The 27110-nt window shown below is 43.9% G+C and overlaps 1 protein-coding gene across 2 annotated transcripts in view; it reads right to left on the minus strand.

Moving 5' to 3' along the window:
• LOC143484389 (3',5'-cyclic-AMP phosphodiesterase 4C-like) overlaps positions 1–27110 on the minus strand; it is a 44420-nt gene that overhangs the window by 15987 nt on the left and 1323 nt on the right. Inside the window, exons 3-10 of one of the 2 annotated variants that reach the window (XM_076983083.1) lie at positions 13900–14028; positions 12381–12502; positions 3740–3901; positions 2123–2162; positions 1485–1555; positions 1092–1141; positions 747–859; positions 1–50 (exon numbers count right to left, since the gene is read on the minus strand). The exon at positions 1–50 is cut by the window's left edge and continues 44 nt beyond it. In XM_076983083.1, coding sequence (XP_076839198.1) covers positions 1–50; positions 747–859; positions 1092–1141; positions 1485–1555; positions 2123–2162; positions 3740–3901; positions 12381–12502; positions 13900–14028 — 737 coding nt within the window. Of the gene's footprint in view, positions 51–746; positions 860–1091; positions 1142–1484; positions 1556–2122; positions 2163–3739; positions 3902–12380; positions 12503–13899; positions 14029–27110 lie in introns of those variants that run through there. The other variant, XM_076983084.1, reaches the window with a different exon arrangement.

The raw sequence follows: 27110 nt of genomic DNA on the forward strand, positions 1-27110 counted from the left end.
CGACTCATCTCTGACAAGTGAGACAACTCCTTGTTCAACATTCTTTTAAACTGAGAATACACACACACACACAGGAAAAGGGAGACCTGTAAGGATAATTTATAATAATGTAATTTATTATGTCTGTGCATTCATGCATGTGTGTTTGGACATTACCATCATGCATATGTGTGTGTTTGGACATTACCGTCATGCCTGTGTGTATTTGAACATTACCATCATGCATGTGTGTGTTTGGACATTACCGTCATGCATGTGTGTATTTGAACATTACCGTCATGCATGTGTGTGTTTGGACATTACCGTCATGCATGTGTGTATTTGAACATTACCATCATGCATGTGTGTGTTTGGACATTACCGTCATGCATGTGTGTGTTTGGACATTACCGTCATGCATGTGTGTGTTTGGACGTTATCATCGTGTGTGTTTGGGCATTATCGTCATGCATGTGTATGTTTGGACATCACCGTCATGTGTGTGTGTTTGGACGTTACCGTCGTGTGTGTGTGTGTGTGTTTGGACGTTACCGTCGTGTGTGTGTGTGTGTGTGTTTGGACGTTAGTGTCATGCATGTGTGTGTGTTTGGACGTTACCGTCATGCGTGTGTGTGTTTGGACGTTACCGTCATGCGTGTGTGTGTGTTTGGACGTTACCGTCATGCGTGTGTGTGTGTTTGGACGTTACCGTCATGCGTGTGTGTGTTTGGATGTTACCTTCTTGTGTGTGTGTGTTTGGACGTTACCTTGCTAGATGCCATGTCACTAACAGAGCGATGTGTCTGAATAGTCTCCAGCTGGTCCAAACACCAGTCTAACTCTGCTAAAGTCTCCACAGACAGCTGCTGATACTTTTGATCTAAAACACAAACACACACAACACCCCCCCACACACGTGTATGTACATACCCAACCCCCCCCCCCCCCCCCCCACACACACACATGTATGTACATACACAACCACCCCACACACACACACACACACACACACACACACACACACACACACTTAAAACAACTGTAGACACTGTTGTCCAGAATGCTTTGCAGTTTCTTTGCAGATCCTCATGTGGGTGTCAAAGAGGATTAACCTGAAGGAGAAGTCCTAAGGCCAGAAGACTGATTATTCAGTGGTGATCTCCTGTGGAGAAACAAAGATCTATATAGACATCACATGTGCACAGCAGAGCCAGCTCTACCAAGACGTCTGTGGAGGTGTGGAAGAGGAGTGGGAGGGGAGGAGAGAGGGAGAGGGGGAGGAGAGAGAGGAGGGGAGGAGAGAGGGAGAGGGGGAGGAGATGGGGGAGGGGAGGAGAGAGGGAGAGGGGGAGGAGAGGGGGGAGGGGAGGAGAGAGGGAGAGGGGGGAGGGGAGGAGAGAGGGAGAGGGGGGGAGGGGGAGGGGGGGAGGGGAGGAGAGAGGGAGAGGGGGAGGAGATGGGGGAGGGGAGGAGAGAGAGGGACTACACTAACTCTGTACACTAACTTTACAGTGGAGCTGTTGAGGTTTGCCAGAATTGTGAAATTACTTCTGACAGAGCGCAAGCTGGCCAGCACCTTGAAGACAGAATAGAGAGAGAGAGAGGTAGGGAGAGAGACAGAAAGAGAAAGCATGAGAGAGAGAGAGAGAGATACACACACCATATGAGAGAGAGCATAACTCTATCAGTGTTGTACACAGCATCACTGTTTCAGAGTATAACTAAAGTGTTTTGAAACTCTCTTCCCAGTCTGAAAAAATAATTTACAGATTCTACGTAATTGTGTTTTTGATAAAAATGTTGTTGTAAATTAGAACATTAGAAAATAATATTTTTGCTTGTAAATGTATGACTATTAGAAACATTATTATAATTATAAAAATACAATTCTTTGCACACAGCATGTTCAGCTTTGCTTTGGCAAAATTGTACCTGATACAGTCATGCCATTAAAAGCATCCTAAAACTGAAGTGAAAGAAAGAGAACAACAGAATGACTGAGAAAGAGAAAAACCGAAAATGAGCAAAAGAGAGAAAAGGTGAGACATGAACAAGGCCTACATAGAACACAGGGGGTTTGAGTGATGATTCAGCACACTGAAGTTACATGGTTAATGTAGTTATTATGACTTCTGTAGCTCACCTGAGCAAAAGGGGTGACTATGAATTCTTCAGCAGTGTGTCTGTGAGATGAAGAACAGAGGAGAGGAGTTTCAGAAGTGACCAAAGTGTGTGTGTATGTGTGTGTGTGATGAAGAGGAAAGGACTTTCAGAAGTGTGTGTGTGCACGCTCACGGGGATATGAGTGTGTCAAGCTGTGTGTGTCTGCGCATACACTCATGGGTGTGGGCAGGTGTGTACATGGGCAGACGTGTCTGGGAGTGTGTATGTATGTATGAGTGTGAGGGGGTGTGTGTAGGTGACCACACATGAGTGTGTGTGAGTAAAAAGAATGTGTGTGCGCACATATGGTTGTGAGTGTGTGTGTGACCGTACGGTGAGTGTGTGTGTGAGCATATGGTTGTGAAGGAGTGTGTGTGTGTGTGTGTGTGTGTGTGTGTGTGTGTGTGTGTGTGTGTGTGTGTGAACATATGGTTGTGTGTGTGTGTGTGTGTGTATGTGTGTGTGTGAACGTATGGTTGTGAAGGTGTGTGTGTGAGCGTATGGTTGTGTATGTGAGCATATGGTTGGTTGTGTGTGTGTGTGTGAGCATATATGGTTGTGAAGGTGTGTGTGAGCGTATGGTGAGTGTGTGTGAGTGTATAGTGAGTGTGTGAGCGTATAGTGAGTGTGTGTGAGCGTATAGTGAGTGTGTGTGAGCGTATGTTTGTGAAGGTGGTTGTGAATGTGTGTGTGTGAGTGCATGGATGTGAAGGTGTGTGTGAGCATATGGTGAATGTGTGTGTGAGCGTATGGTTGTGAAGGTGTGTGTGAGCGTATAGTGAGTGTGTGTGTGTGTGTGTGTGTATGTGTGTGTGAGCGCATGGTTGTGAAGGTGTGTGTGAGTGTATGTTTGTGAAGGTGTGTGTGAGCGTATAGTGAGTGTGTGTGTGTATGTGTGTGTGAGCGCATGGTTATGAAGGTGTGTGTGAGCGTATGTTTGTGAAGGTGTGTGTCAGTGTATGGTTGTGTGTGTGAGCGTATGGTGAATGTGTGTGTGAGCGTATGGTGAGTGTGTGTGAGCGTATGGTGAATGTGTGTGTGAGCGTATGGTGAGTGTGTGTGTGAGCGTATGGTTAGTGTGTGTGAGCGTATGGTGAGTGTGTGTGAGCGTATGGTGAATGTGTGTGAGCGTATGGTTGTGAAGGTGTGTGTGAGTGTATAGTGAGTGTGTGTGTGTGTGTGTGTGTGTATGTGTGTGTGAGCGCATGGTTGTGAAAGTGTGTGTGAGCGTATGTTTGTGAAGGTGTGTGTCAGTGTATGGTTGTGTGTGTGAGCGTATGGTGAGTGTGTGTGTGTGTGTGTGCGCGCATGGTTGTGAAGGTGCGTGTGTGTGTGTGTGAGCGTATGTTTGTGAAGGTGTGTGTGAGCGTATGGTGAGTGTGTGTGTGTGTGTGTGTGTGTGTGTGTGTGTGTGTGCGCGCATGGTTGTGAAGGTGTGTGTCAGTGTATGGTTGTGTGTGTGAGCGTATGGAGAGTGTGTGTGTGTGCGCACGCATAGTTGTGAAGGTGTGTGTGTGTGTGAGCGTATGTTTGTGAAGGTGTGTGTGAGCGTATGGTGAGTGTGTGTGAGCGTGTGGTTGTTAAGGTGTGTGTGTACCCTTCACTGGCCATGGAGGAGTTGCGTGAGGGTGACATGTCGTAGTCAGAGTCAGAGCGGTAAAGAAACGACTCTCTCCTCTGAGACTGAGAGAAGATGGGGCGCAGTGTCAGCCCAGGACTGCCCTGGAGTTCCCACGGAGAAACACCATTCTCCACCTCACTGAAGACACACAGCGAGAGAGACAGACAGTTACAATAAACTACAAAAATCTATTACAATATTCAAACATGCACAAAAACACCCTTCATCTTTCACAGAACAGAGTAATTTATGGCAGAATAAAACAACTATCTTTATATAACTGTGTGTCTAACTGTATACCTGTGCATAACTGTATATCTAACTGTATATAACTGTGTATCTAACTGTATATAAATCTGTATATTTAACTGTATACCGGTGCTTAACTGTATATCTAAATGTATATAAATCTGTATGTCTGTGTATATGCCGTATTTTCCGGACTATAAGCCGCTACTTTTTCCCCCACGATTTGAACAATGTGGCTTATACTGAGGTGCGGCTTTTCTGTAGATTTTACTTCACCCATCAGGGGGCGGAGCAGAAAGTTAATCAGGTGGTAGGTCAAAGTTGTAAATCAAAGAAGAAAGTGCTCATTTTCATTTAGCACATGCAAGCAGGTGAGGACTTTTACTTTCTGAACCTGGAATTGACACCTCTGCCTGTATATAACTGTATATCGAACTGTATACCTGTATATAATGCTATATCTATATATCTATGTATATAACTGTATATCTACCCGATCTGAACATCTGAACCACAGCTACTGCTGTCAGAGTATGACCAAAAGCAAGACAAGAACACACACTGAGGACTCAATCTGGATATTTATTGAACTTAAAAATTCAGCATTCTGAGCTTTACATAAAACAATTCTGACCAGAGAAAACTAAAAAGCATGGCATGGCCTGTTTTAACATGGTGGATCAAACTATGTTAGATTACACACAATAATCCCTCAGAACATGTTCACCAAGCTACTGGACCTGGGTCTCACTTGGTCACTGGACCAATCGCCCCGGTCGGACTAGGACACAACTCCTCTCCACTCTGAGCACTGGTGTTAGGGTTATAACCCCTATCAGATGAGGTCAATAAATCCCTCATATGTACCTCAAGCACAGACATTTAACTAAATCTCGTAAGCCCACTGGATTCTGCAGATTTCTGTGGCAAGTCGCTCATCCAACGTTTCTTATGTAAAATCAAACAGAATGGCATTAGATATAATACAGGAGGTTTCCCTTCTGTCTGCCACGCCCCCATCCTCAGCGTTTCCACCTGTGTCTCATTTACTTCCCTGGGTTTTGTGTATTTATTTTCTTTCTCTCGATTGGCACATCGACTCTGGAACTCCCTCCCTTCTCCAGTTAAACATTCTGCTTCTTTTTCCACCTTCCAAACAAACTTAAAAACATCTCTCTTTATACTGGCCTATAACACTCCCCTTACCTTCTATACCTGACTCCAAACCCTTACACCACTGTCTACTCCATCTATACTGGCCTATAACACTCCCCTTACCTTCAATACCTGACTCCAAACCCTTACACCACTGTCTACTCCATCTATACTGGCCTATAACACTCCCCTTACCTTCTATACCTGACTCCAAACCCTTACACCACTGTCTACTCCATGTATACTGGCCTATAACACTCCCCTTACCTTCATTACCTGACTCCAAACCCTTACAACACTGTCTACTCCATCTATACTGGCCTATAACACCCCCCTTACCTTCTATACCTGACTCCAAACCCTTACACCACTGTCTACTCCATGTATACTGGCCTATAACACTCCCATTACCTTCTATACCTGACTCCAAACCCTTACACCACTGTCTACTCCATGTATACTGGCCTATAACACTCCCTTTACCTTCAATACCTGACTCCAAACCCTTACACCACTGTCTACTCCATGTATACTGGCCTATAACACTCCCCTTACCTTCTATACCTGACTCCAAACCCTTACACCACTGTCTACTCCATGTATACTGGCCTATAACACTCCCCTTACCTTCTATACCTGACTCTAAACCCTTACACCACTGTCTACTCCATCTATACTGGCCTATAACACTCCCCTTACCTTCTATACCTGACTCCAAACCCTTACACCACTGTCTACTCCATGTATACTGGCCTATAACACTCCCCTTACCTTCTATACCTGACTCCAAACCCTTACACCACTGTCTACTCCATGTATACTGGCCTATAACACTCCCCTTACCTTCTATACCTGACTCCAAACCCTTACACCACTGTCTACTCCATGTATACTGGCCTATAACACTCCCTTTACCTTCAATACCTGACTCCAAACCCTTACACCACTGTCTACTCCATGTATACTGGCCTATAACACTCCCCTTACCTTCAATACCTGACTCTAAACACCTACACCACTGTCAACTCCATGTATACTGGCCTATAACACTCCCCTTACCTTCAATACCTGACTCTAAACCCTTACACGACTGTCTACTCCATGTATACTGGCCTATAACACTCCCCTTACCTTCAATACCTGACTCCAAACCCTTACACCACTGTCTACTCCATCTATACTGGCCTATAACACTCCCCTTACCTTCAATACCTGACTCTAAACCCCTACACCACTGTCTACTCCATGTATACTGGCCTATAACACTCCCCTTACCTTCAATACCTGACTCTAAACACCTACACCACTGTCAACTCCATGTATACTGGCCTATAACACTCCCCTTACCTTCAATACCTGACTCTAAACCCTTACAACACTGTCTACTCCATGTATACTGGCCTATAACACTCCCCTTACCTTCTATACCTGACTCCAAACCCTTACACCACTGTCTACTCCATGTATACTGGCCTATAACACTCCCCTTACCTTCTATACCTGACTCCAAACCCTTACACCACTGTCTACTCCATGTATACTGGCCTATAACACTCCCTTTACCTTCAATACCTGACTCCAAACCCTTACACCACTGTCTACTCCATGTATACTGGCCTATAACACTCCCCTTACCTTCAATACCTGACTCTAAACACCTACACCACTGTCAACTCCATGTATACTGGCCTATAACACTCCCCTTACCTTCAATACCTGACTCTAAACCCTTACACCACTGTCTACTCCATGTATACTGGCCTATAACACTCCCCTTACCTTCAATACCTGACTCCAAACCCTTACACCACTGTCTACTCCATCTATACTGGCCTATAACACTCCCCTTACCTTCAATACCTGACTCTAAACCCCTACACCACTGTCTACTCCATGTATACTGGCCTATAACACTCCCCTTACCTTCAATACCTGACTCTAAACACCTACACCACTGTCAACTCCATGTATACTGGCCTATAACACTCCCCTTACCTTCAATACCTGACTCTAAACCCTTACAACACTGTCTACTCCATGTATACTGGCCTATAACACTCCCCTTACCTTCAATACCTGACTCTAAACCCTTACACCACTGTCTACTCCATGTATACTGGCCTATAACACTCCCCTTACCTTCAATACCTGACTCCAAACCCTTACACCACTGTCTACTCCATGTATACTGGCCTATAACACTCCCCTTACCTTCTATACCTGACTCTAAACCCTTACACCACTGTCTACTCCATGTATACTGGCCTATAACACTCCCCTTACCTTCTATACCTGACTCTAAACCCTTACACCACTGTCTACTCCATCTATACTGGCCTATAACACTCCCCTTACCTTCTATACCTGACTCCAAACCCTTACACCACTGTCTACTCCATGTATACTGGCCTATAACACTCCCCTTACCTTCTATACCTGACTCCAAACCCTTACACCACTGTCTACTCCATGTATACTGGCCTATAACACTCCCCTTACCTTCTATACCTGACTCCAAACCCTTACACCACTGTCTACTCCATGTATACTGGCCTATAACACTCCCTTTACCTTCAATACCTGACTCCAAACCCTTACACCACTGTCTACTCCATGTATACTGGCCTATAACACTCCCCTTACCTTCAATACCTGACTCTAAACACCTACACCACTGTCAACTCCATGTATACTGGCCTATAACACTCCCCTTACCTTCAATACCTGACTCTAAACCCTTACACGACTGTCTACTCCATGTATACTGGCCTATAACACTCCCCTTACCTTCAATACCTGACTCCAAACCCTTACACCACTGTCTACTCCATCTATACTGGCCTATAACACTCCCCTTACCTTCAATACCTGACTCTAAACCCCTACACCACTGTCTACTCCATGTATACTGGCCTATAACACTCCCCTTACCTTCAATACCTGACTCTAAACACCTACACCACTGTCAACTCCATGTATACTGGCCTATAACACTCCCCTTACCTTCAATACCTGACTCTAAACCCTTACAACACTGTCTACTCCATGTATACTGGCCTATAACACTCCCCTTACCTTCAATACCTGACTCTAAACCCTTACACCACTGTCTACTCCATGTATACTGGCCTATAACACTCCCCTTACCTTCAATACCTGACTCCAAACCCTTACACCACTGTCTACTCCATGTATACTGGCCTATAACACTCCCCTTACCTTCTATACCTGACTCTAAACCCTTACACCACTGTCTACTCCATGTATACTGGCCTATAACACTCCCCTTACCTTCTATACCTGACTCTAAACCCTTACACCACTGTCTACTCCATGTATACTGGCCTATAACACTCCCCTTACCTTCTATACCTGACTCCAAACCCTTACACCACTGTCTACTCCATGTATACTGGCCTATAACACTCCCCTTACCTTCAATACCTGACTCCAAACCCTTACACCACTGTCTACTCCATGTATACTGGCCTATAACACTCCCCTTACCTTCAATACCTGACTCCAAACCCTTACACCACTGTCTACTCCATGTATACTGGCCTATAACACTCCCCTTACCTTCAATACCTGACTCTAAACCCTTACACCACTGTCTACTCCATGTATACTGGCCTATAACACTCCCCTTACCTTCAATACCTGACTCCAAACCCTTACACCACTGTCTACTCCATCTATACTGGCCTATAACACTCCCCTTACCTTCAATACCTGACTCTAAACCCCTACACCACTGTCTACTCCATGTATACTGGCCTATAACACTCCCCTTACCTTCAATACCTGACTCTAAACACCTACACCACTGTCAACTCCATGTATACTGGCCTATAACACTCCCCTTACCTTTAATACCTGACTCTAAACCCCTACACCACTGTCTACTCCATGTATACTGGCCTATAACACTCCCCTTACCTTCAATACCTGACTCCAAACCCCTACACCACTGTCTACTCCATGTATACTGGCCTATAACACCCCCCTTACCTTCAATACCTGACTCCAAACCCTTACACCACTGTCAACTCCATGTATACTGGTCTATAACACTCCCCTTACCTTCAATACCTGACTCTAAACCCTTACACCACTGTCTACTCCATGTATACTGGCCTATAACACTCCCCTTACCTTCAATACCTGACTCCAAACCCCTACACCACTGTCTACTCCATGTATACTGGCCTATAACACCCCCCTTACCTTCAATACCTGACTCTAAACCCTTACACCACTGTCTACTCCATGTATACTGGCCTATAACACTCCCCTTACCTTCAATACCTGACTCTAAACCCTTACACCACTGTCTACTCCATGTATACTGGCCTATAACACTCCCCTTACCTTCTATACCTGACTCCAAACCCTTACACCACTGTCTACTCCATGTATACTGGCCTATAACACTCCCCTTACCTTCAATACCTGACTCTAAACCCTTACACCACTGTCTACTCCATGTATACTGGCCTATAACACTCCCCTTACCTTCAATACCTGACTCTAAACCCTTACACCACTGTCTACTCCATCTATACTGGCCTATAACAACCCCCTTACCTTCTATACCTGACTCCAAACCCTTACACCACTGTCTACTCCATGTATACTGGCCTATAACACTCCCCTTACCTTCAATACCTGAATCTAAACCCCTACACCACTGTCTACTCCATGTATACTGGCCTATAACACCCCCCTTACCTTCTATACCTGACTCCAAACCCTTACACCACTGTCTACTCCATGTATACTGGCCTATAACACTCCCCTTTCCTTCATTACCTGAATCTAAACCCTTACACCACTGTCTACTCCATGTATACTGGCCTATAACACTCCCCTTACCTTCAATACCTGACTCCAAACCCTTACACCACTGTCTACTCCATCTATACTGGCCTATAACACTCCCCTTACCTTCTATACCTGACTCTAAACCCTTACACCACTGTCTACTCCATGTATACTGGCCTATAACACTCCCCTTACCTTCAATACCTGACTCCAAACCCTTACACCACTGTCTACTCCATGTATACTGGTCTATAACACTCCCCTTACCTTCTATACCTGACTCCAAACCCTTACAACACTGTCTACTCCATGTATACTGGCCTATAACACTCCCCTTACCTTCAATACCTGACTCCAAACCCTTACACCACTGTCTACTCCATGTATACTGGTCTATAACACTCCCCTTACCTTCAATACCTGACTCTAAACCCTTACACCACTGTCTACTCCATGTATACTGGCCTATAACACTCCCCTTACCTTCAATACCTGACTCCAAACCCTTACACCACTGTCTACTCCATCTATACTGGCCTATAACACTCCCCTTACCTTCAATACCTGACTCTAAACCCTTACACCACTGTCTACTCCATGTATACTGGCCTATAACACCCCCCTTACCTTCAATACCTGACTCCAAACCCTTACACCACTGTCTACTCCATGTATACTGGTCTATAACACTCCCCTTACCTTCTATACCTGACTCCAAACCCTTACAACACTGTCTACTCCATGTATACTGGTCTATAACACTCCCCTTACCTTCAATACCTGACTCTAAACCCTTACACCACTGTCTACTCCATGTATACTGGTCTACTTTATTTTACTCCAACATCAGCTCCCAATATGTTACTATACTTCATGACCTCTTCCCATTTACAGCTTTATTCTCATTGTCTGTTGCCTGTGCTTTTTTGTTTCCATCTGTCTGTTCTGCTACTCTTAAATGTAAGTGTCTTTGGGTTCTTGAAAAGCGCTATACAAAAATAAATAATAATAATTATTATTATTATTATTATTATTATTATTATTATTATTATTTTCCCCTGCCCTGTCCTCCCTCGTCTGTCATTATACGCGCGTCCCTCCTTGCTCTCCTTCTCTTCCGTGATTCCTGGTTGTCTCTATGCCTGGTTATATTCTTAGTTTTGTCTCTAGTCGCTGTTGTTAGTTCTTGTTTCCTCCCCTTTGCCCTACTGCTCTGCTCTGCATTGTCTGCTTGTTATGATTAGTATTGTTATGATTAGTATTGTTATGATTAGTATTGTAAGTTTCCCTAGTGCTCACATTTATCTTTGTTTATGTTCTCCGGTGTCTGTTTAGTTATTCTGGTTGTCTTTTGTACTCCACTCTCACTTTAGTCATTGCTCCCCTTGTTATCATTTTCCCCTTTTCGTTCTCATAGCATGTGTTGTTGTAATGTTGTTGTAATGTTGTTGTAATGTTGTCTGTTCGTGTCTCCTGCTTGGTGTCGCTCCTTTGCCCTCAGGTATGTTTTGTGTTCAGGTCCCTCTCCCCTATGCTGGTATGTTTTGTGTTCAGGTCCCTCTCCCCTATGCTGGTATGTTTTGTGTTCAGGTCCCTCTCCCCTATGCTGGTATGTATTGTGTTCAGGTCCCTCTCCCCTATGCTGGTATGTTTTGTGTTCAGGTCCCTCTCCCCTATGCTGGTATGTTTTGTGTTCAGGTCCCTCTCCCCTATGCTGGTATGTTTTGTGTTCAGGTCCCTCTCCCCTATGCTGGTATGTTTTGTGTTCAGGTCCCTCTCCCCTATGCTGGTATGTTTTGTGTTCAGGTCCCTCTCCCCTATGCTGGTATGTTTTGTGTTCAGGTCCCTCTCCCCTATGCTGGTATGTTTTGTGTTCAGGTCCCTCTCCCCTATGCTGGTATGTTTTGTGTTCAGGTCCCTCTCCCCTATGCTGGTATGTATTGTGTTCAGGTCCCTCTCCCCTATGCTGGTATGTTTTGTGTTCAGGTCCCTCTCCCCTATGCTGGTATGTTTTGTGTTCAGGTCCCTCTCCCCTATGCTGGTATGTTTTGGTTATTCTTTGTTTCCTCCGCTAACCCCGCATTCTCGTTCTAGGTTAAGTTATTTTGTTATAGTCTCTCGTTGTATTTGTACCCCATTACTGCATCTTCGTGTCCCTGCTCGTGTTATATTAGTATATGTTTCAATAAACCCGCCTCTCCCCCATTTGTGTCTGGCCTCTAGTTTAACCATTACATAGAGTTAGTTATTCCCATACATAGTTCCTTATTTCCGTACTCAGCACTAGGCATAACTGACCTTTGGATCGTCCGTGTGCATGTTAAAATCCCCAGATACATATATCTGTAAATTCATGAGTGTGTGTGCGTGTGTGTGCGTGTGCGTTTACCTGTCTGTATCAGCATGTGTTATGGCAATCCGTGGTGGGACGCGCAGGGGCAAGGTTGTGGGGCGGGGCATTATGCTAAGAACTTCAGGTGAGCGTGCACGTGGGCGGAGCCAACATGGTACCTGGGTAGAAACACCACATCAACCATGTGAAACCTGCAAAGGCTTAATGGTCAGAACCAACTTGCAAAATAGCGAGCCAGGGGTGTCCAAATCGTTAGCAGTGAGGGCTAGATTAGGTGAGGTGAAAACGTGTGGGGGCCGATCAACTGGCAGTACAGATGTTAATAATACTGAAATTACTGATGCTGCAATCTCTGATCATTTGATCAGAGCTCTCCACAGCACTAACACAGTCTCCCAAGGATCAATTATTGGGCCTTTACTGTTCAACCTATATATTCTTCTATTACCACATATCATTAACAAACATGGTATTAGTTATCATCCTATATATTCTTCTATTACCACATATCATTAACAAACATGGTATTAGTTATCATCAATATGCAAATGACACTCAACTTTACATTTCTCTAGAATCTAAAGCCCTAAAATCAATTAGCTCACTGTTTGAGTACATAGGTGATATACAGACATGGATGTCTGACAAAGAGAAGACAGAGGTTCTTGTTATTTAAAGCAAATGAATCTGAAGGTAAACAATGTGTTAAGAACTTGGGCGTCACTTTTGATAATGAGCTCAGCTTTAAATCTCACATCATGACTACATACAAGACAGCTTATTTTCACCCTCGACACATCGCTAAGGTCCGAGATATGCTCTCTCCTGCTGACAGTGAAAAACTTGTCCATGCATTTATCACATCAAGGCTAGATTATTGTAACGCTGTTCTATCTGCTCTTTCAAAGAGCTCTATTTCTCACCTACAGAGAGTTCAGAATGCGGCTGCAAGGGTTCTGACCCGCAGGAGAAAGAGAGATCATATTACACCTGCACTCCACTCACTGCATTGGTTACCTGTCAGCTTTAGAATAGATTTTAAACATCTTATTTTTTACTACATTATTTATTGTTGTTTTCTTTCTTTCTATTTTAATAATTGACATTTTATTTTATTACCTTATTTTATTATGCTTGTTATGTTTTTATGTTGTATTTATTCTGTAAAGCACCGAGTTGCATATATGTATGAAAGGTGCTATACAAGATTATTATTATTATTATTATTATTATTATTATTATTATTATTATTATTATTATTATTATTATCTTCTGGTGAAATAGAAAATGCTGTGGTCAACAGGCAGTGGTCCAGTGGGCCGCATTTGACCCATGGGCTGCACTTTGGATACCCCTGTTCTAAGAGTACTGAGCTCCTTATAAGTGCACTTAACTGTAGACCCACTTATCTCGGTCATCTGTCTCTATGACACTAATTTCAGACTATTACAGACTAGTTTCAATCACAATCACACACACACACACACACACATATATATATATTTATGTATTTCAACTATTTTGTAAGATTGATTGTAAGAAGGCCAGAATTTACCTGCAGGCTAGAAGAGAGTCTTCTATTTCGCCCTCGTCGAAACTCTGCAGCCAATGTGCTACCAGATGTGTAAGAGCGGCTGTAGCGTGCTGACTCCGCCTTCTCCCCGTCTCCAGGTGTCTCGTTACCCTATAGAAACATGTCAAATATGCCTCGTTACCCTTTTGAAATGTAAAATATACAAACAAGAACAGAGGTGTTGCTGGACAAAATGATGCAACAACACAGTGTCTATGAGGTCACACCAACACGACCTCTGTGAGGTCAGGTCACATCAACACGACCTCTGTGAGGTCAGGTCACATCAACACGACCTCTGTGAGGTCACATCAACATGACCTCTGTGAGGTCAGGTCACATCGACATGACCTCTGTGAGGTCAGGTCACATCAACATGACCTCTGTGAGGTCAGGTCACATCAACATGACCTCTGTCAGGTCAGGTCCCATCAATATGACCTCTGTGAGGTCACATCAATATGACCTGTGTGAGGTCACATCAATATGACCTCTGTGAGGTCAGGTCACATCAATATGACCTCTGTCAGGTCAAGTCGCATCAACATGACCTCTGTGAGGTCAGGTCACATCAATATGACCTCTGTCAGGTCAGGTCACATCAATATGACCTCTGTCAGGTCAGGTCACATCAATATGACCTCTGTCATGTCAGGTCACATCAACACGACCTCTCAATTTCATGAATTTGAGAGAATTTTATGAAGGTTTCCTCTAGCTATTTGAATAGTTAAATACATTTCATAGTTGCTTTTGCTTACTACAGAAAATTTGATTTAAAAAGTTAGATATCTGAGTTCAGCCACATGAAGTCTGTTACATATATGCACCGGATGGATTACTCACAATGCTAAAGTCCACTTCCAAACTAGAATGATATCAACAGAACCATACAGCTTTGAGTACTAAAATCTTTGAACAGTGTCTGTACAATGCTGGCCAAAAGTATTGGCACCCCTGCAATTCTGTCAGATAATACTCAATTTCTTCCAGAAAATGATTGCAATCACAAATGCTTTGGTATTAATATCTTCATTTATTTAGCTTGCAATTAAAAAAACACAAAAGAAAATGGAAAAAAAAGTCAAATGAATTATCATTTTACACAAAACTCCAAAAGATCAGGCTAGACAGTGGTCACCCAGCACACGGTCTGTTCACTATTATACCATCTGGCAGGAGACTTCACAGCATCCAAGCTAGAACGACCCGGCTACTGAACAGCTTCTATCCACAGGCTGTCAGGCTTCTGAACAAACTGTGAGGCTGGAAAACCTAATTTGAATTTTATATACTTTATTTATTCTGATATCGCTGCTATACACTGTGTGTATGTTGTGAGTATATTCTCCGTTTTTGTACTGTTTTTGCCACTATATGTGATGCTGCCCTGCTGTAGAATTATTATTATAATAATATTTCAATGCATGTTATGTTCCAACATGATGTACAAATGACAAATAAACTTGAAATGGGCCGGACAAAAGTATTGGCACCCTCAGCCTAATACTTGATAGGCTGATACCGCTTCCGGAAACCATCAATGAGTTTCTTACAATGCCCTGCTGGAATTTTAGACCATTCTTTGGCAAACTGCTCCAGGTCCCTGAGATTTGAAGGGTGCCTTCTCCAAACTGCCATTTTGAGATCTCTCCACAGGTGTTCTATGGGATTCAAGTCTGGGCTCATTGCTGGCCACTTTAGAAGTCTCCAGTGCTTTCTCTCAAACCATTTTCTAGTGCTTTTTGAATTGTGTTTTGGGTCATTGTCCTGCTGGAAGACCCATGACCTCTGAGGGAGACCAGCTTTCTCACACTGGGCCCTACGTTATGCTGCAAAAGTAGTTGGTAGTCTTCAGACTTCATAATGTCATGCACACAGTCAAGCAGTCCAGTGCCAGAGGCAGCAAAGCAACCCCAGAACATCAGGGAACCTCCACCACATGTTCTCTTTCTTTGAAGGCCTCATTGATGCCTTTTCCCAAAAAACTCTACTTTTGTCTCATCTGACCAGAGAACATTCTTCCAAAATGTGTTTGGCTTTCTCAGGTAAGTTTTGGCAAACTCCAGCCTGGCTTTTTTATGTCTCTGGGTCAGAAGTGAGGTCTTCCTGGGTATCCTACCATGGAGTCCCTTTTCATTCAGACGCCAACGGATAGTACGGGTTGGCACTGTTGTACCCTCGGACTGCAGGCCCAATTAAACTTGTTTGGATGTTAGTCGAGGTTCTTTATCCACCATCCGCACAATTGTTTGTTGAATTCTCTCTCCAATATTTCTTTTCCGTCCACATCTAGGGAGGTTAGCCACAGTGCCATGGGCTTTAAACGTCTTGATGACAATGCGCACGGTAGACACAGGAACATTCAGGTCTTTGGAGATGGACTTGTAGCCGTGAGATTGCCCATGCTTCCTCACAATTTTGCTTCTCAAGTCCTCAGACAGTTTTTTGGTCTTCTTTCTCTTCACCATGCTCAATGTGGTACACACAAGGACACAGGACAGAGGAGGAGTCAACTTTAATCCATTTTAACTGGCTGCAAGTGTGATTTTGTTATTGCCACCACCTGTTATGTCCCACAGGTAAGTAACAGGTGCTGTTATTTACACAAATTAGAGAAGCATCACATGATTTTTCCAAAGGGTGCCAATACTTTTGTCCACCCCCTTTTTTTATGTTTGGTGTGAAATTATATCCAATTTGGCTTTTTGACTATTCTTTTTGTGGTTTTTCTTTGAAGATAAAATAAATGTACGTTTTAATATCGTGATATTTGTAATTGCAATCATTTTCTGGGAGAAATGAAGCATTAGCTGACAGATTTTCTGGGGTGCCAATACTTTTGGTCAGCACTGTACATGTGTAAGTTTATGGACACAAGAGGGGGTGTGTCTACACGAGAGGGGGTGTGTCTATATGAGAGGGGGGGTGTCTACATGAGAGGGGGGGTGTCTACATGAGAGGGGGGTGTCTACACGAGAGGGGGTGTGTCTATATGAGAGGGGGGGTGTCTATATGAGAGGGGGGGTGTCTACACGAGAGGGGGGGTGTCTACACGAGAGGGGGGGTGTCTACATGAGAGGGGGGGTGTCTATATGAGAGGGGGGGTGTCTACATGAGAGGGGGGGTGTCTACATGAGAGGGGGGGTGTCTATATGAGAGGGGGGGTGTCTATATGAGAGGGGGGGTGTCTACATGAGAGGGGGGGTGTCTATATGAGAGGGGGGGTGTCTACATGAGAGGGGGTGTGTCTACATGAGAGGGGGTGTGTCTACATGAGAGGGGGGGTGTCTATATGAGAGGGGGGGTGTCTACATGAGAGGGGGGGTGTCTATATGAGAGGGGGGGTGTCTACATGAGAGGGGGGGGTGTCTACATGAGAGGGGGGGTGTCTACATGAGAGGGGGTGTGTCTACATGAGAGGGGGGTGTCTACATGAGAGGGGGTGTGTCTACATGAGAGGGGGGGTGTCTACATGAGAGGGGGGGTGTCTACATGAGAGGGGGTGTGTCTACATGAGAGGGGGTGTGTCTACATGAGAGGGGGTGTGTCTATATGAGAGGGGGGGTGTCTACATGAGAGGGGGTGTGTCTACATGAGAGGGGGGGTGTCTATATGAGAGGGGGGGTGTCTACATGCTTCTCATCTGAACTGCAGAACTGTAGCAGCAGTTGCTAGGCAACAAAGCCCTGTTAAATCCCTTTTCTAGGTTTGCAGCTGAAGCTGTCTGGACTCCCAACACTAAAGTTAGTACTAGGATTAGGGTTAATACTAACTAACATCCCCCCCCCCACACACACACACACACACACATGCATGCACATACACGCACATATGCACACATACGTATCTAGAGTGTGGGTTAGGGTCATCATAGTGTAGAGTCGAACCCCGGAGCTCGACCTCAGTACTCGACATATTCGGAGTTCGATGGAGCTTGAACAAAACTTTGGAATCCGACCCGAGTCATGTGACTTTTGTAAACAAAATACAGTTCGTGCTTCGGTCACATCCCACTAGTTGGCGTTGCTGTTCAGTGGGTTGTAAAGCAGTTTGAGGCTGTGCTCCAAGCTTTTGCTGTATATTTGTTGTTTTTTGTGTTTTTTGTACTGTTTTAGGAAAAAAACATGGGTCCCAATAAAGACATAACGGTAAAGCAGAAGAGGAAAACTGTAAGAACAACAATAGAGTTGAAAAAGGTGATCATACACAAGTATGAAAAAGACATTTGTGTGACAGACTTAGCATTGGAATTCACCTTGATGGATTAATCTGTTTTCAGTTATTTCTTAAGGAAAAACTGATTCGGAACTCGACTGCATCGCTTCTTGACCCTCCTTCTGGAACAAATTAGCGTTGGGTTCCAGGTTTTTACAGTGCATATCTACGTTTGTTAGGGTCGTGGTGGTGTATATCTACGGTTGTGGTTAGGGTCATGATGGTGTATATCTATGATTGTGGTTAGGGTTGTGATGGTGTACATCTACGGTTGTGGTTAGGGTCGTGATGGTGTACATCTACGGTTGTGGTTAGGGTTGTGATGGTGTACATCTACGGTTGTGGTTAGGGTCGTGATGGTGTACATCTAGGATTAGGAGGCTGAGTTTCTCAACAGCACAATCTTCAGTAGTGCTGCCCCTCAAACACACACCATACTCCCATACACACACACACACACACACACAAGCACCCACACATTTCACATACATATTACTGCAGTACACTTCTCACAAGCTGAGTTTCCAGTAGTGTTGTGTCGCTCACGAACGACTCGTTCGAATAAATGAATCATTTGAGTGAAAGAACTGAATCAAATCACTTCCTCAGCTGATTCGTTCCTTTCTCAGTTCAGTAGTTGAGCTCAGCAGTGACCGTGCAGGCCAGCAAGGGAACTGCTGTGTGGTCTGTGAATCACCGAAACACCCGCAAATCTGGAGGCAGAGACTCTCATTGCGAGGGAACTGTGCTTACTCAGTGATTCGTTCACTGAACTGAGGGCTCTTGTTCACTCTCTGATTCGTTCACTGAACTGAGGGCTCTCGTTCACTCTCTGATTCATTCACTGAACTGAGGGCTCTCGTTCATTCTGATTCGTTCACTGAACTGAGGGCTCTCGTTCACTCACTGATTCGTTCACTGAACTGAGGACTCGTTCATTCTGATTCGTTCACTGAACTGAGGGCTCTCGTTCACTCACTGATTCGTTCACTGAACTGAGGGCTCTCGTTCACTCACTGATTCGTTCACTGAACTGAGGGCTCTCGTTCACTCTATGATTCATTCACTGAACGTACTGTAACTGTGATTCACCCAGAGAATTGTTGCTAAGGACGTGAATCACGTTTGCGCTGCTCTCACTCACATTTTCTTTTTGATTGCACATTTAAGTTGATATTTTGTTCTGAATGTACAGTTTTTAATCTTAATTTTGCTCTTAATTTAATATTTATTTTGCACTCAGTTGTAGGTTAGTTCATACTTCTTTTTTGTATTATGTTACAGTGATCCTGCGCCACTTCACGCTTCAGCTTTTGCGAATTCACTCTTTCACGGGTTTTTATAAGATATTAATGGGGAAAAATAATTCCTGAACACCTTCCTCTATACCTGGACACCTCCCTCCATACCTGAACACCTCCCTCCATACCTGAACACCTTCCTCTATACCTGGACAACTTCCTCTATACCTGCCCCCCCATACCTGGACATCTCCCTCTTTACCTGCCCCCCCTCTATACCTGGACACCTCCATCTATACTTGGACACCTCCCTCCATACCTGAACTCCTTCCTCTATACCTGAACTCCTTCCTCTATACCTGAACACCTCCCTCCATACCTGAACACCTTCCTCTATACCTGGACACCTTCCTCAATAATGCTGCCCCCCCTTCCCCATACCTGGACATCTCCCTCTTTACCTGCCCCCCCCCCCCCCATACCTGGACACCCCCCTCTATACCTGAACACCTTCCTCTATACCTTAACTCTGTATAAGTGGACACCTTCCTCTATACCTGCCCTCCCTCTATACCTGAACACCTTCCTCTATACCTGGACAACTTCCTCTATACCTGCCCCCCCATACCTGGACATCTCCCTCTTTACCTGCCCCCCCTCTATACCTGGACACCTCCATCTATACTTGGACACCTCCCTCCATACCTGAACTCCTTCCTCTATACCTGAACACCTTCCTCTATACCTGGACACCTTCCTCAATAATGCTGCCCCCCCTTCCCCATACCTGGACATCTCCCTCTTTACCTGGCTGACTCCCTCTTTACCTGCCCCCCCCCCCCCCCATACCTGGACACCCCCCTCTATACCTGGACACCTTACACCAGGGCTATTCAACTATATTTATCTGCGGGCCAGATTTGACAGAGAGCTCTGACCTGTGGCCAGAAATTTGTTGTTTGGGGGGGGTGGCAAACGTAATTTGTTGACGGGGGGGGTGTGGTGGCAAACGTAAAGCCTGGTTAATTATTATAATATACTTGACGCGGCGAAAATTACATAGTCGCTGTGGCTCCGCCCGTGCGCGAGCGCCTCGCGCGCTGTCGTGCACCTCTCGAATTTTGTGGAGTTTTGTGGAATAGTGGAGTTTGGAGTGTGACTGTTTGAGGTTGTGGGCAGGTGCCTTTTATACTGTTAACGACTTCAAATAGGTGCCATTAATACAGGTAATGAGTGGGGGAAAGAGGAGCCTCTTAAAAAAGAAGTTACAGGTCTGTGACAGCCAGAAATCTTGCTTGTTTGTAGGTGACCAAATACTTATTTTCCACCATTATTTGCAAATAAATTCTTTAAAGTCAGACAAAATGATTTTCTCAATTTTTTTTCACATTTTGTCTCTCATAGTTGAGGTCTACCTATGATGTCAATTACAGGCCTCTCTCATCTTTTTAAGTGGGAGAACTTGCACAATTGGTGACTGACTAAATACTTATTTTCCCCACTGTACAAATGTTTTAATTCCACCTTATAAAGGTGTATGAACCCTGAAAACGTGACTTTGTCCATCGCGCTGAAGCGCGGCACGCGTGGGAAGTTACAAAATTCGCGCACGGGCGGAGCCACAACGATTACGTCATTTTCGCCGCGCGGACCCTCGCGCCGCTCGCGGCACGTCAAGTATAAACCAGGCTTAAACCAGGCTTTAATTTTTCTCCGCGGGCCGGATCTGGCCCGCAGGCCGCCAGTTGAATAGCCCTGCCTTACACTATACCTGAACACCTTCCTCTATACCTGCCCCCCCTCCCCCATACCTGGACATCTCCCTCTTTACCTGGCTGACTCCCTCTTTACCTGCCCCCCCATACCTGGAGACCCCCCCCATACCTGCCCCCCTCTACAACTAGACACCTCCCTAACCCTCTCTGCATCTCCAGTACTACCACACTGAGCACTGGGGTCACATGAACTTTCAACACCAGCTCCATACCCAAAAATCACAATGCAGTACATATTTGTGTGTTTGTGCTATTAGCATGTCTGTTAAAGCATAACAATGCAGTACATCTTTGTGTGTTTGTGCCAGAGACCGTATATATAAGTGGACTGGACGACACGAGTGAAAAGTGAAGCCTCCGTGAGTCAGCTGCCCTCTAGTGGCTGGCTGCAGTACAACTTTTAACCCCGCCCATTCCCATGTAAGTGAACGGGCTGGACGAGAAACTTTGAATATTTATTACATGTAAAAAGTTTTTTGAGCAATTATATTTTGTCAATTCTATAAGACCCCATTGCGTTAGTATCTCTCCCAGTGTTTTTCTCTACGATAAACAGATTTTATAGAAGATATTAAGTGTTATGTTATTTAAAGGGGTGTGGCGATAAGGTGATTGACAGCTGCGTTGGTTGACATCTAATACCAGACGCTCAAACGTGAACGCGCTCAACAGCAAAACTCTATCAAAACTCTCGACAGCAGTATTAAAACCTTTTACTAGGGATGCACCGAAAATTCGGCCACCGAAAATTTTCGGCCGAAATGGCTTAAATTTGCATTTTCGGTTTTCGGCCGAAATACTTTCATCACCGAAACAACACGGCCGAAACAATGTGCTGTGATGACGCAAGCAAAAATCGCCACCTGCACGCGCTTATTTGGATAAAGCTAGCAAAAAAGTTTTCCAGTGATGGCGCCAAGGCAAAGGACATTACACCAAAAATTATGGAACTCGCTGCCTTAGACGATCAGCCGTTCTCTGTCGTAGGGATTTCGTAGGCTAATAGAGCACATTGAGCCCCGTTATGTTTTGCCGAGCAGACGACATTTCTCAGAAGCGTGTTTACCTGAGCTGTTTAATGTTGTTGCAACTCACGTCACGTTTTTATGAGAGAATTTATATTTATCTTCCAGGCCAGTCAGTTATAATTAAATTTAACTCGTATAAAATACATATATTTATCCTCTCAGATAAAAACGGTCTGCAAGCGAGTTAAATTTAATTAGTGGTCGGCCGTTGTCAGCGTTATCGTCGTTATCGGCCCACCACTAATTTTATTTTATAATATGCATTACTGTAATGTCAGTGCTAAATAAATAAATTTTGTAGTTGATTTATTCTTTGAATAGCAATGCCTTGATTTTAGTGAGGTTAGCCATAAATCCAATGTTACTAATAATTGGCATAATGTAGGCTATTTCGGTGTTTCGGTTTTCGGCTTTCGGCCTTGGTTTCCTAATTTTCGGTTTTCGGTTTCGGCTAAGAATTTTCATTTCGGTGCATCCCTACCTTTTACCTTTGTTTATTTTGTAAAACGTCAAAAGTGTCTATACTGGTGGGCGTATCCTAACGAATGTCGGGGCGGAGATACGGTCTCTGATGGAGATACTGTCCTGCCTACCGGTTCTAATGCGCATGCTCTGGCTCCAATTTTCATCTACTGCGCAAGTGCATCCAAGATGGCGGTGTCCGTGCGGCCATCTTGGTGGCTTCAAAAGTTCACAATGGGAGTCAACGGCGACATACCGTCCATTATATATACAGTCACTGGTTTGTGCTATTAGCATGTCTTAAAGCATAACAATACAGTACATCTTTGTACATCCACTCTGTGATTTGTAGATCATCTGTACTTTCATAGTTACTGTATGCACTTATATTCTTGTGAGGTAGGGTTAGAGTTCGGGTTTAGGGTCAGGGTGTTACTATATTTCATCTATAGCTGTAATTACAATTAAATTACAATGTCTGTGTGAGTAGATTTTGACCATTACAAGCCTGTTCAACCAGGACTGGGACCCAGGGATGATCTTCCTCTCGGAGGGAGGGGCTCATACACACAGACACACACACACACACACGTGTATATATATATATATATATATATATATATATATATATATATATATATATATATATATATATATATATAAATGTAGTGGTAAATGTACGATCTGGTAAATGTGGTATGTACGCTCCTCTGCCGTGTATATACTAGTGGTGGGCCGTTAACAGCGTTCGTTAATTTGATACTCTTATCGGGCGATATAACAATGATCGCCGTTAATCTAATCTTAAAGTTGGGTTGGGAACTGGGTCAAAATGGGTAAGCAAACTATGATGACTTTCAACTTGATAGTTTAGTTCGGCTGTATTCCTAACCAAATTGCACAGTAGGGGCGAGAACGAGTTTTCAAACCTGTGAATTACAAATCGTACGTGTGTTTACATGGATACGGCCATGAAGTCGCCAGGTTTGCTTCATGGAAAATTCATTTTTAGGAACGTAAAGTGTTACCGGAGCGGAGCTCGGAGCGGTCGTTTTCCGCATGGTCCTAGTGCTAGATTTGTCGCTATTTAAATATTTCTTTTTAACCATTAAAACTGCAGAGGACCAAAACCGGCTTTTGAAAAAGTCCCCCCCAAATTACGTCCGTGAGGTTAAATGTACTAAATGTTAGCTTACATTTTAAAAATCATGTTTAGCTGAATAAACATGTTATCAACCCCTTTTAATGTACAGTATGTAGGCTTACAAATTCATGTTTAACTGAATAAACGAGTAGCCTACATTTTATTGAGCATGTTTTTTTCTTCAAGTATCAAAGTAGAACAGCTTTCTCAAGCAGTCATTGATGCATTTAGGAAACAGGAGATGAGCCCCTGGTCTAATGCACCCTCTGTATTAGGAAACCCTATCTCAAAAACTGACTTTTAGTCATTACTTGGGTAGCACGCATATGAGCCATTTTAATATAGATTAATCTAGATTAATCTAGATTAACTTCAAGATTTCAGTGAGATTAATCTAGAGTAAAAAAATACGCATTAATTTCGATTAATTAATTACAGGGAAATTAACGAACTAAAAAAACTTACGCATTTTAACGCATTTAACGCATGAGACACTTTTGCACCGTGGAATGTTTCTCAGTGCACAAGTTCCAGACATACAGATTATATGGACGCACAATAAAATGAGCATGATGGATATGACTGAAGAGGCTTCACTGGTGGATGGGAAATTAAAATATAAGAAACTTCCAGATGGAAGTACAAACAAAAATAGTGTTATTTACACTTTATGTAGGAATGAGTTCACTTATCACAGGAGCACTTCCACCCTTCGTTACCACCTTAATGTAAAACATGTTGGGCTAACGCGCAGGTCAGTAATGATAACTTAGCTGCTAAATGTATTCCTAGTACGAGCAGTGTCGCCAGTCAACACTCGACCACATGTCGGGGTTCAAATAAAAAAATGCCAAAATGCCAAAGTCCACGTCAGACAAATTGACTAATTCAGTGGCGAGATGGATTGTTGTGGACTGTAGACCACTCTCTGTGGTCAAAGGCTTAAGACAAGAAGTGCTGCAAATTGCGTCATCTGATGTAAGTTACGAACTGCCGTCCAGAAAGACGATGTTGAAGAAAATCCAGCAGCTGTATGATGAGGAAAGAGAAGTATAAGCATGCTCATTTGCTTTGAGCATGCAGAAGATCACTTCTAGGCACTATGGAGATGCCTGTGTAGAGGACTTTATGGCTGTGGCAGAGGCCTGGGAAATTAAAGAAAAAGTCTACCATCTTGAATGGTATTAACATCTGATTTACATCAGTTCTTCTTATTCTTCCAATATCCTGAGCAAAGCTCCCAAAATAAAAAATTTTTGGTCAGAATGTTCAGTGTTCTGAAAACTGTTTGCTCTGTTTTCTGCACTCATCTATTGGACTGGTGGAAAAATAAACAAGATGTTGAAGTTTATGCTTATGTTCATTGATTCATTCATCATTCAAACTTAAATTAATATTTCTCATGTTAAATATTGACATGAAAGAAAGAAAAAAACCGCTCTAGGGTTAGCGGTTAGGGGTTAGGATTAGAGGTTAGGTTACAGAATTCAGGAGGACCTGAGATCAGTTAGTGTTAGAGGTTAGGGGTTAGGGTTAGAGGTTAGGGTTAGGTTACAGAGTTCAGGAGGATCTGAGATCAGTTCTCTGAATCCAGTTCTCAATTCTCTGAACAACAAGTATAATGATTCAACACAACAGGCAAACCTGTGTATGTCAAAATACCCTTTGAATAATAACAGGAACTGTGGGCGTGTTGGACAGGTGTGAACAGTCATGTCAACAATGTACGTTTCCCATCAGTGGTCAAGTCCTATATGCGCTGCTTTTAACGAACACACTCTGTTCCTCACTAACACACACACTGCTCTTCACTAACACACCCTGTTCCTCACTAACACACACCCTGTTCCTCACTAACACACACCCTGTTCCTCACTAACACACACACTGCTCTTCACTAACACACACCCTGTTCCTCACTAACACACACACACTGCTCTTCACTAACACACACCCTGTTCTTCATTAACACACACCCTGTTCTTCATTAACACACACCCTGTTCTTCACTAACACACACCCTGTTCTTCATTAACACACACCCTGTTCTTCATTAATACACACCCTGTTCCTCACTAACACACACCCTGTTCCTCACTAACACACACCCTGTTCCTCACTAACACACACCCTGTTCCTCACTAACACACCCTGTTCCTCACTAACACACACCCTGTTCTTCACTAACACACACACTGCTCTTCACTAACACACACCCTGTTCTTCACTAACACACCCTGTTCCTCACTAACACACACCCTGTTCCTCACTAACACACACCCTGTTCCTCACTAACACACACCCTGTTCCTCACTAACACACCCTGTTCCTCACTAACACACACCCTGTTCTTCACTAACACACACACTGCTCTTCACTAACACACACACTGCTCTTCACTAACACACACCCTGTTCCTCACTAACACACACCCTGTTCCTCACTAACACACACCCTGTTCCTCACTAACACACCCTGTTCTTCACTAACACACACACTGCTCTTCACTAACACACACACTGCTCTTCACTAACACACACCCTGTTCCTCACTAACACACCCTGTTCCTCACTAACACACACTGCTCTTCACTAACACACACTTCTCTTCACTAACACACACACTGCTCTTTACTAACACACACCCTGTTCCTCACTAACACACACACACTGCTCTTCACTAACACACACCCTGTTCCTCACTAACACACACCCTGTTCCTCACTAACACACACCCTGTTCCTCACTAACACACCCTGTTCCTCACTAACACACACTGCTCTTCACTAACACACACTTCTCTTCACTAACACACACTTCTCTTTACTAACACACACACTGCTCTTCACTAACACACTCTGCTCTGGAAGACGCTCAACAGTGTTCTGGACACTATGAAAGGACTATGACATTCAAAAGCACGAGAACTTCTAAGAAGACAGATCCTGCTCAATTAGATAGAATTCACCCATCAATGACGTTGCCTTCATAGGTATGAGTATTGTGTGATTCTGCAGGAGTGGAGTGTGGGGACACTGTGTACATTTATGGAATGCAGTTCTCTTTTCCAGAGTGACTTGCATATTTGTCAGTATTAGTGTTCGTGTTAGCGGGAAACCCCGAGTTGGGGTGACACGCTCCGTGCTCTGCTGAGCTAGAGAAACTCCTATCAGTGTATGACTCCAGCGTGTATGCGTGTATGTATTGTGCGTATGTGTGTTTGTGTGTATGTGTGTATACACAGGTACAGTGTGTGTGTGTGCATACACAGGTACAGTGTGTGTTAGTGTGTGTGTGTGTACACAGGTACAGTGTGTGTTAGTGTG

The sequence above is a fragment of the Brachyhypopomus gauderio genome, chromosome 20 (genome assembly GCF_052324685.1).
Source record: "Brachyhypopomus gauderio isolate BG-103 chromosome 20, BGAUD_0.2, whole genome shotgun sequence".
Lineage (NCBI taxonomy): Eukaryota > Metazoa > Chordata > Actinopteri > Gymnotiformes > Hypopomidae > Brachyhypopomus > Brachyhypopomus gauderio.